The 11,806-nt window shown below is 42.1% G+C and overlaps 1 protein-coding gene across 1 annotated transcript; it reads left to right on the top strand.

Annotated features, from left to right (window-relative positions):
• Window positions 1–389: 389 nt before the first annotated feature.
• LOC128103895 (serpin B9-like) lies at window positions 390–10,273 on the top strand. Its single transcript, XM_052728553.1, has 6 exons — window positions 390–563; window positions 1,452–1,589; window positions 2,088–2,205; window positions 4,613–4,755; window positions 7,099–7,254; window positions 9,356–10,273. The coding sequence occupies exons 1-6, from the start codon at window positions 396–398 to the stop codon at window positions 9,758–9,760; spliced, it is 1,128 nt and encodes a 375-aa protein (XP_052584513.1). The 5' UTR covers window positions 390–395; the 3' UTR covers window positions 9,761–10,273.
• The last annotated feature ends 1,533 nt before the right edge of the window (window positions 10,274–11,806 follow it).

The raw sequence follows: 11,806 nt of genomic DNA, 5'->3' as shown, positions 1-11,806 counted from the left end.
AGGACCTGGATGCTCATGTCTGTTTTCTTCTTCCCTTCCTCATTTCTTCCTCCTCCTACTTATCCTCCACTCCATCATCTTCAGAGAGAGGAGGTGGTGTGTATGGAAGGAGACTAGAGGCCCCCTCTCTCAGCTGTGTCCTGTGTACAGTCCTGATGATCTGACCTCTATGCAGATGACACAGACGCTAGTTTGGTCTGCTGCCATGACCACACTTAGATAATAATCCTAAGATTGGAAGGATTGTGACCAAGAATGAATTTTAAAGTCCAATTTTAAATACTTTTGAGCTTTGAATGAAGCCAAGAATAGGGTCCCAGATTCCCCTGAGTCAGGTCAATGAACCTTCAGTGTATGTTGAGTACCATTTCTCTTTTGCCTCCAGACTCTGCATCATGAATACTCTGTCTGAAGCAAATGGCACCTTTGCCATCCACCTTTTAAAGATGCTCTGTGAAAGCAACCCTTCGAAAAATGTCTGTTATTCTCCCATGAGCATCTCCTCTGCTCTAGCTATGGTCCTCTTGGGGGCAAAGGGAGACACTGCAGTCCAGATGTCTCAGGTAAGCTGTCTGTCACCCCACACCTGCTTCACTTGCCTAAGGGTTGCTGAGAAGGGAGGGTATGAATATGAACACACTGTTTCATGGGGCAGGGGCTAAAGAGGATAGAAGCCAGTCTAATCCTGTGAGACCTCCTTCTTTAATAAAATTCTTTTTAATTTATGTACATTGGTGTTTTGCCCACATTTATGTCTGTACAAGGGTCTGAAACAGGAGTTTCAGACAGCTGTGAGCTTTCATGTGGGTGCTGGAAATTGAACCTCTGGGAATACAGCCAGTGCTCTTAACTGCTGAGCCATCTCTCTACCCTGACCCCTACCTCAGGACTACTTTCAGGGCAGTGAGCTTTCCAGAATAATAACTTGGAGGAACTCTCAAAATTTTGACCAGACTTACCTAGAAAATGGTGCACAGATAGATTCATGCTAGCCATGTGGCACAGGGCTTTAATTCCAGCTACTAAGGTGAGTGAGAAAGGAGGATCCCCAGTCCAAGGCTAGCAAAGGCAACTTAGTTTCAAATGAAAAGTTTTATCAAAGTTGGAGGGGAGGCATTGTGAGCATAACTCAGTGGTAGAGCTGGTAAACTCTTGCTTGGCATTTGTTTAGAGCTAGGGTCAGTCCCAAGTATTGCAATGGAAAAAAAAAGTTGTTGAAATTATTTGAGGCATGGGTTGCTAAGACCTATATTATTTTTAGAGTAATAGGCTTGTAATTATTCATTAGCAAGGAAAGCTAATTTCTGCTTTTAATTGTCTCAATACCAACCTGCTTCACATCAGAGCCTCCCTTACCTCACTACCTGAGTAACTCTTCAGCTTGAAAATTTTATTTACAACCACAACATCTCATCACTGAGTTCATAATATTTTATTCTTTTCCTTCACAGGCACTTGGTTTAAACACAGAGAAAGACGTTCATCAAGGCTTCCAGGGGCTGCTCAGTAACCTGAACAAGCCCAACAGAAAGTACTCGCTTAGAACTGCCAACAGGCTCTTTGCAGAGAGCACTTGTGAATTTCTCACAGTAAGTTGTATCAGTAGAATGATGTCAATTGTAGTCAAATACTTGTTGCTATAGATCTCTATTGAAGGGCCCTAGAAAACTTGGGAAATTTAAGGATCAAGTTCTAGTCATTGTCATTGTTCACATCTCTATTACCTGCACTTAAAAACTTAGAAGACGGAGACAGAAAGGTCCTGAGTTCTAGGCCAGCCTGGGCTCCATAGTGAGACTCAACTCCTGAGTCTTGCCCAAAGATCATAGTTCTGTATTGATATCTTGAAATATTTCAAATCAGAAATATTTTTATTTTTATTTATTCATGTAATTTTTAATTTATTCATGTCTGGTTATTCTCACTTACAAAGGCCTAGAACAAAAAGATGTTTGTTCTTTAAAGTGATATACACACCCATTTTAAGTTTGGTTGTTGTTTTTTTTAATGCCACAGTATCAGAAGTTTGGGAAGCTTGCTGACACTATATTTTGCAATGTTGCCTCACTGAACATGTTTCTCTCCAGACCTTTAAGGAGTCCTGTCTTCAGTTCTACCACTCAGAGATAGAGCAGTTGTCCTTTGTCAAAGCAGCAGAGGAGTCCCGGAAACACATAAACACGTGGGTCTCCAAACAGACTGAAGGTCAGGATTTCAAGATGTTTCACACCCCACATTCTTGTCCTTACCATCCATCCCTCCCTCCTCTACCCTCTCTCCTTTCTCTTAACTTCCCTTCTTCCCCCACTGACTAATCTCACTGTTATTTCAAAGAGTCAAGGGGATACAGACCAGCTAGGTCACATGGTATAATTTAGACCTCAGTGAATTCATGGAGATTTTACTCAGACACTCAGACTTTAATAACAGAGTTGTTTGTGTATTTCTCTAGGAGAGAGGGGCTGATACAACTGTCCTGAGAGCTCATGGGCCTGATTTCCAGTCTAACAGATTGCATTAGAAGACAGGGGTGGTCTGCATTGGCAGGCCAGGTGACTCCACCATCTCTGAGATGGAGATACATGGGTAGACCTTGGCCATAATCTTGCCCTTGGGATGGATTCTCCTACAGTCTTTGTTGCCTCGGTCAACACCACCTTTACCTCTGAAGAGGAGTCCTGTTTCTGCTTCCATATTTCCTGTATCAGATCCCTATAGCATGAATCTTAAAAGTTCTTATTAATAAAATCAAACCTGAGGCCAGTTATTGGGGTGAATGCTGGTAGATCAGAGAGACAGAACAAGCCACAGCTACCTCACCTCGCCAGATCCTCAGCTGGTCTTGTACCTCAGACTGGAGGCCTCTGAGTCTTCATCCAGAATGGGTCTCAGCTGAATTGCTGCTCAAAAGCCTGAAAGCTTAACCAGACCAAATGCTTAACCAGGACAAATGCTTCTTGTTTCTGGTCCTCACACCTTATATATCTTTCCTTTCTACCATCACTCCCTGGGATTAAAGGTGTGTGTCACCATGCCTGGCTGTTTTCAATGTGGCCTTGAACTCACAGAGATCCAGAGGGATTTCTACCTCTGGACTGCTAGGATTAAAGGTGTGAGTGCCGCCATTTTCTAGCCTTTATATCTAGTGACTATCTGTTCTCTGACCTCAGATAAATTTATTAGGGTACACAATATTTTGGGGAACACACTACCACCACAGATCCCTTACTTACATTTGATGAAACTAGGCTTGATTTCCTCTGTCAGGGCTGCTCAGTTACATTGGCCTAATGGGGGTTGAACTTAGTTGTTTGGTTTTTTTTTTAGAGATGACATGTTCATTGGTCATGGAGATCATTGAGATCATTGTTTGATAATTAAACCATTCAGATGCCTCTATAACACTAGGTACATTCCTATTTCTGCTGAGAGAGAGAGGGGGGGAGAGAGAGAGAGAGAGAGAGAGAGAGAGAGAGAGAGAGAGAGAGAGAGAGAGAGAGAGAGAGACGGATAGAATAGAATGAGAATATTTTCTTAACATCTCAGCAATTGTTTGTGAATTTTTTTTGGAGTCCTTATTTCTTGTGTACTCTTGATGTCATAAATTAGCAAGGATTGTCTTGATCATTAAAAGGATACTCCTTAATAGAGAAGAAGAGAATGTGTCCTTCTACCTGCATTATCTCCTCTAGGAATGGATGGGACTCTGAAGTGCAGAATAGTAATACATCCTCCAAACTAGTATCTGTACTTGAGTGTCTGACATACTGTAGTATGTAGAGCCGGGCATGATGACAGAGTACTAGATGAGATGCTGTATTTCACAGTAGTGAATTAGTCAGAGTGCTTAGAGGAACAGAATTTTACTAAGGGGATTTAATAGAATGGCACACACAATACAGGCTGAGTAATCAGCTACTAACCATTGGCTTATGGACAGGCTGAGAATCTGGTAGCTGCCCAGTCTATGAGGCTGCAGACCTTACCAGTCAGTGGGAATGAAAAGCCTAGACGTTTCTGGAGAGTCACTCGTCTTAGTCCATATGGGCTCCAGTGTCAGCTGAAAATCGCAGTTGCAGAGATGTGAACAGTGTCGATGCACTCACCATCAGGGACTGAGGCAGGCAGACCAAACAATGCTGCTTCCCTCTCAGTCCTTATATCAGGGCAGCACAGGAAGCCTTTGGTTCCTTGGAAGAGCGTCCTGTCCATTAGTTACTCTTTCTGGGAATTGTCCTCACAGACCTGCCCAGAGACATGTCTCTTGGTTGATTCCAGACCCAATCAAGATGGCAACTCTGGTGCCCTGTGACCTTTTCCACATATCCTGCTTCTTTGTTTTTCATCCTGGAGTCACTTTTTCTGCTTTTCCCAAACCTGCTTTCCTTGAGAGACTTGGAAAATTTTCAATATCCACATGTTTGCAATGCTCTTCCAGTGTGCATGACATCAAGTCAAAAATGGGTGTTTGTATGTTGTTTTGATTTTTTAATATGTTTATCCACATTCCACAAATTTGAAAACATGATGCTTGGACCTGCCCAGATGTCAGATCAGTTCATTTCTCACATGTGTATAACATGAGCCTAATGAATCTCTGCTTCATCAAAAGGGAAAATTCCAGAGTTGCTGTCAGGTGGCTCAGTTGATTCTGAGACCAGGCTGGTTCTTGTCAATGCCTTATATTTCAAAGGAAAGTGGCACACAGAGTTTGATAAAGAACGCATAAGGGAAATGCCTTTTAAAATAAACCAGGTAAGGAACAGTGTCCAAAGGTTCATGACAGTATTATGAGATTGTGTGCAATGGTGTGCTTGTGGATGTGTAGCTCTGGGGCTCATTGGTAGAGATCACATGTCCTGTGTGGGTGCTGGGTTTGATCCTCAGCCCAGAAAGAAAGAGAACAGGAAAGCACAGCAAATCACAGAAACATATATTTCTGAACAGAAGGTTAAACTGTAGAAAATGGTAGGAATGAAGAATATTTATGCCCTGTGTTATTTTACATCCTGTTGGTGGCTCTTACTGCTTCTGATAATTTCTCTAAAACCATTGTTCTTACTTCATTTTAGAAATTAAATTTTCCTTATGTTCTAGAACAGCAAAACTAAGCTGCTAGCATAGTATAATATATATATGGAACATGAGGCAAAGTAGAAAGTAACATATGAATACTTATATAACAGAGTAATTTTTAATTAAAATAATCATGTAAAATTATTGCACAATTTATCATTGTTAAACAGTTCTCATCACTTTCTAATATTGAAACTGAGTGATTAAGATTTCAGTCTTAATTCAAGTATAATTTGAATTAAAGCAGATATTAGAATTGTTTGCCCTATACCTATAAAATATAATTTGATGTGGTTTGGAATATCATGAATGATAAACTCCTTGCTATGCTTTTTATTATGGGTGCTTTAAAAAACTTTGTAAAAGAATGAGTCTTTTTTTTTGGGTAATTTGATCTTCATTATGGGTGGTCTGCAGCAAAATTTTATGTTTAATGTACCACTGTAATTAAAATCTTCCCAGATGGTCAGCCCACTTCTGTGTTTAAAAAATACCTCTGGACTATCATAACAGAAAAAACTGGATTAATCATAGAAATATTCATGAGATTCTGTCCAGATAGCCACTAACTTTTAAAGGGTTGGCAAAAACTGTCTGCCTGTGATGGGTCATCAGACTGTAATGCATCACTAAAATGAATGGAGATCAGTCCAGAGGGTCCCCAATTTCTTGCCATTTAACTGCGATTTTCCTTCTCGCTAATGGGCTATAGGGATGGAGCTCTGCCCTAGCCTGTGAGTGTCTGTGCTCTGGAGCTCTCTGCTCTGTGGTGGGTTATAAGGTTGTAACCCATCGTGAACCTCTGAGCATGTGTGCTCCTGTTTCCAGGCTGTTTTCTGAGAGGATCTATCTGTCTGTTGTCCCATTTATACCACTATGAAAAGATCTCCGTCTAGCTTATGAGAGCTTTTCTGTTATTTACAATTGCTTTTGCTGTTGCCTTAGATATAATGGTTGACAATATTAAATGGTGGAAACCCTATTTCTCGTGTGCTGGTGGTCATCTTTCCATTAGCGTAGCAAACCCTGTGAGATAACCAAATTAAAGTAGGAAATATTTAATTGGGCTCATGGTTCCAGAAGTTTCAGTCTGGGTCAGTTGGTCCGATCACTCTGGGTTGTGGTGATGCACTACAGCATGGAGGAAATGCATGGTGGGGGATTGTTCTTCTCACAGCAGTCAGGAAGCAAAAGAGAAACAGGAAGAGGTTGTAGTGCAAAGATCTTCTTCAGGGGTTCCCTAACCAATACTTATCTTTCTCCCAATAGGCCCTACCTCCTAAAGGTTTGTCCAGCTCCCAATGGTGCTACCCTGTGGACAAAGGCTTTGGATCATGAGCCTTTGTGGAACATTCTAGACCCAAGCAGGACTTTAAAATATTAATATTTGAAATGCACATTTGTTGCTGGATGACACATCATCTTTCCTGAGTTAATCCCTGTCCAGGTTGTTGTTTTGTCAACTTGAGACAAGCTAGAGCCATTTGAAAAGAAGGACTCTGCACTGAGAAATTGCCTCTATAAGACTGGCCTAGAGGCAAGTCTATTGGGCATTTTCTTCATTCATGATTGGTGTGGGCCCAGCACATTGTGGGTAGTGCCAACCCTGGGGAGATAGTCTTGAGCTATGTAAGAAAACATATTGAGAAATCCATGGGGAACAAGTCAATAACTAGCATTCCTTCATGGCTTTTACCTGAGTTCCTGCTGACTTGGCTCAGTGATGGAATGTGACTTGAGAGTTGTAAGATGAAATAAACTCTTCCCTTTGAAAGTTGGTTTTGGTGATGGTGTTTCATCACAACTGCAGAATCCTATCTACAACAGTGCCGTATCTGCTTGCACTCTATTATTTTTATGAAAGTAGGAAGAGGCTGGCAGATATTGACTAAGGGTTCACTGTACCATGAATAGTGTTTTCATTGTGAGTGCTAAAACACTTCTGCTATTAAATTCCACTCATTTGGAAACCTTCTGACCTCTCTCAATAATATCTTTTATGTTCTGGATTCTTCTGTTCAGGGGGAGAAAAGACCAGTGCAGATGATGTATCAGAAAGGTGTATTTAACCTCGCCTACGTGAAAGAAGTTCAGGCAACGATGCTGGTGATGCCCTATGATGGCATGGAGCTGAGCTTGATGGTCCTGCTCCCAGTTGATGGTGTGGACCTCAGCAAGGTGAGGCACCTCTCTCAATGTCCCTGAGAAGAATCCAGTGTACATTCTCATTAGAACAGAAAGCAGTGTTTGCAGATTAGCAACTGCCATTTGAGTAGATGGTACCCAGCTTAGAGCTGAGTGCGGGTGCTGGGCTTTGGGTCAAAGGTGTGTCTGAGACTCCCATTGTGGGATGTGTGAACTTGACACAGAACATAACAACTAAATGGGAGATGGCTACCTGATAGGATAAACTGAAGACAACTCAGACAATGAACTCTACACATTGGCTTTGTATATAGCCACCCAAAATAAAGATAACCCATATCATGACCTTCCTTAGTATTTTCTTTTAGTATCTGAGAACATAAAATAGACAGAAAAGATATTGCATTTTACCCAAACCAAGAGGAAGAGGAGGGATGCAGCTGAGGAGGACAGAGTCAGGCAGAGCATTATGACACATCTTGGTCTTCCTTGCAGCAGGGTACCCCACAGTGTGTTAGCCATCCTCTGAACAGTGGGCCATGGAGTGTGCATGACCTAAGGGATCTTTGTAAGCACAATAGCTCCTCTGGCTCTCCCTATCCAGCTCCCTCACTGTGGCATCTATGGTGTTAGTGTTTTGTCACTGACAAAATGCCTGCCATGAATTACCCGGGATAGGAAGGATTTATGTTGGATCACAGATTCAGAGGGTTCATTTCAAGCTACCTTGTCCCCATCAATGTTTCCATAATGACAGAGACTACAGACCTTTCAGTAAACAGGAAGCAGAGAAAGGAGAAGGGACAAAGGACCAAGGATGACCTTCATAGGTACACCTCCTGTAACTACTTCCACATTCTTCTAGACCCCCTCATGTCTAAATTATAGATGCCCCACTAAATGTTGCTGCCAGCTTCAGAATTAGGGTTCAGTATGTGAGCCTTTGGAGGAAATTTCACATAAAAGCCACAGTAGGCCACAAAATGCATAGAATCCAACCCTGGATAGACCTTCGTTCTGGTGTGGCTCACACCAAAAGTCCTTTTTTTTCTCACTTTTTAAAAACAGCTGCAATTAAAGTGCTAGAGAGGCCCACAGAAATCCACAAAGATACCCACACAACAGACTGCTGGCAGTGGTCGAGAGACAGCCCGAAATGACCTACTCTGGTGATGGGATGGCCAAACACCCTAATTGTTGTGCTAGAAACCTCATCCAACTACTGAGGGATCTGGATGCAGAGATCCATGACTAGGCCCCGGGTGGATCTCTGGGAGTCCAATTAGCGAGAATGAGGAGGGTTTATATGAGCGAGAATTGTTGAGACCAAGGTTGGATAAAGCACAGGGACAAATAGCCAAATGAATGGAAACACATGAACTATGAACCAATGGCTGAGGGGTCCCCACTGGATCAGGCCCTCTGAATGGGTGAGACAGTTGATTGGCTTGATCTGTTTGGGAGGCATCCAGGCAGTGGGACCAGATCTTGTGCTCATTGCATGAGTTGGCTGTTTGAAACCTGGGGCCTATGCAGGATTGTTTGGCTCGGCCTGGGAGGAGGGGACTAGACCTACCTGGACTGAGTCTACCAGGTTGACCTCAGTCTGTGGGGAAGGCTTTGCCCTGGAGGAGATGGGAATGGGGGGGGGGGGGTTGGGGGGAAGGTGAGGGGGACGGGAGGGGGGAGAACAAGGGAATCCGTGGCTGATATGTAGAACTGAATTGTATTGCAAAATAAATTAATAAAAAAAAAAAACAAAAAAAAAACAAAAAAAAAAACAGCTGCAATTATGTAGTATCTTCAAAAATAAGTCTAGATCAAGAAAACAAAACCAAACACAACCCAAACCATAATCACCAGGGCTTGGACATCTGTCAGAATAAAAGATGTCTCAGAAATGATTTAGGAGAGGACAGCCAGGTCTTCCCAACCATCGGTTACTTCCCTTCCATGCCCATCAGTCAAGCCACATACAAGCTCATAGGATGGTGGGACCCTTACACTGTCTGGTCATGTGAATATTCAGTGCCCCTATAGAATGATGGAGGGTAATGTGAGTGGGAAATGTCTATGAGCCTCTGAGTTAAGACCTCAGCTGTGAATCTGAAAGTCTCTAATTTTGCTTTGTCAGGTGGAAAACAATCTCACTTTTGAGAAGTTAACATCCTGGACCAAACCAGACTTTATGAGGAAGACTAGAGCAGCGGTTCTTCTTCCAAAATTTAAGCTGCAAGAAAATTATGACATGAAGTCTGTGTTTCAGCACTTGGGAATGGTGGATGTCTTCCAAGGGGGCAAAGCTGACTTATCAGGAATGTCTCTGGAGAGAAACCTGTGTGTGTCTGAGTGTGTTCATGAGTGTGTTGTGGAGGTGAATGAAGAAAGCACAGAGGCCGCAGCCTCCACCATGGTAAATGTATGCTGTTTCTCATCTCGTGGTGACCCAAGGTTTTGTGCTGACCACCCCTTCCTTTTCTTCATCAAGCACAACGAAACCAACACCCTCCTGTTCTGTGGCAGGTTCTCGTCTCCATAAAGACACATTTACTGTGTGGGAAACAGTTCTCTATTCATCATCTTCACAGCTCTTACAACCCTGTGAGGATGGACATATAGGTTGAATCCACGTTCCAAGATGAGGGCACTTTCTTCCTTTCAGCCTGATCTTAGGATGCCCACATTCCTCTCTCCTATCCTGACATTCATCAGTGCCCTTTGCCAGGTCACAGGATCACAGAGTGGTTGGGTTTCTGGTTGTGTAAACAACAAAGGAGGCAAACAAATCCCACAATACAGCCTACAAAGTTTTCTAGGGTGACCCAAAATAAATGCCCCATTCACTGCACAGACAAGCCATGCCAGCTCTACATGCCGTGCTTTCCTGGCTCCTCAACTCTCCCCATCACTTGCCTTAACCTGTTTGCATCATAGTAAATGCTTTTGTGGATGATGACAGCTACTACAGTTTACTAGTGATTGGTCCTTAATGCACATTTTAACTTTATTTTGCTTTACTGTCCACCACTCACCAGGTATGTGCCCATCACTGTGTTAGCTTGGGGACAGGTGCAGACAGTGTGGTCTTCTAACTGCTGACCTTTACCACTTTCTCTCAACTTATCTCTCATGAAAACTACTTTGGATTACTACATGTTCTCTTTGCAGAAATTATGCTTTTGTAGAGTATTGTATTTCTCCACAACCAACTGTAATAGCTAAATTCTGTGAGTCCTTAAGAGCCATTTCAAAATAAATTTTGTTTTCTCACCAATCATGTCTGTTGTGGGATATATAACTCTGAACCCTGAGTTTGTGTTGGAGCTAATTAAACATATGAACCTTGGGTCAGGAGGCAGAGCCAGCAACTAGTTGACAGAAAGTAATCATAGAGAGTCAGATGGCGTCTAAAATACAGATAGAGAGATGCACAGGTAGTAGTAGGGAGGTGCTGAGAGCTGCCGGTAGCAAGAGGCCATGGGAGTATACAGCAGGTGACAACTAATATTTAGCAGGTAGACCCACAATGCTCTCTGATGGGGAGCCCCACCTGCCAAGGACATGGAGTTACTGACTGTAAATGATCAGTTGCTCCTGTCTGTAATTTCTCTCATGTGCCATTTCATTTCATTCCTAAGAAAAGCTATGGGTGTTTTCCCACTGCATTATCTCATGTATGTATTCCATCTGTTGGGCACATATATCCGTGGATAGTCAGGAAGATGACTTCTCACTAATCTGTATAATTTTGAGCTGTAGAAAATATACTAGGATATGCTTTACAATTAGATCTATTGTCCCTGGAGGACTGTAGAACTTAAAAGTGTGCCTTGTTCCTTCAACTCAGACTAACATAAGAAAATAACAATTCTCCCCTGTCTAAGACAAGTTACATACATTTTGCTAATTTAAAACCTCAGAGCAGTTTCAAACTAGACTGAATGTTTCTGTAAATGGATCATAAGTTAAAAACTTTACAGAGATGCACAAGGTTAGAGTTGCAGACGTCTAATCAAAGTTATTAACACAAAGCAGACTAAAATACTATGCCAATTCTAACCAAGGTTATTAACACAAAGCTACCTAAGCTATGATGCCAAGTCCTCTCTTGCTAGTCTATTTGATAAGACCTGACCTTCTGCATTTCTCTGCAGCTTGTCACTCCATGCACTGTGCCCCTGACTTCAGGTTTCAGTCTTACACCAGTAACCTTGAAAATAGACATTGCAATGGTTACTTGACTCCTCCAGTGAAGCTTTATTTATTATCCACACATATTCACAGCATGCAGAAATACATCCCCCAGGAATTGAGAAATTTTTCTGTTAAATGTTCACAACTCTTTGCTATCAGGAAAGTGCAAATTAAAACTGCTTTGCGATGTCATCTTACCCCAGTCAGAATGGCTAAGACCAAAAAACAAAATAAAACAAAACAAAACACCAAAAACCAATTGACAATAAATGTTGCTGTAGATGTGGGACAGGGGAACACTATTCACTGTTGATGGGAGTGCAAACTGGTACAGGCAGTATGGAAATCAGTGTGAAGTTTCCTTAAAAATCTAGAAATAAATCTACCAAAT

Source organism: Peromyscus californicus, unplaced genomic scaffold (assembly GCF_007827085.1).
Source record: "Peromyscus californicus insignis strain IS unplaced genomic scaffold, ASM782708v3 Scaffold_8__1_contigs__length_139910024, whole genome shotgun sequence".
NCBI classification, from domain to species: Eukaryota; Metazoa; Chordata; class Mammalia; order Rodentia; family Cricetidae; genus Peromyscus; species Peromyscus californicus.
Note: the sequence above shows the minus strand (reverse complement) of the source record. Positions and strands in the feature narration are given on the sequence as shown.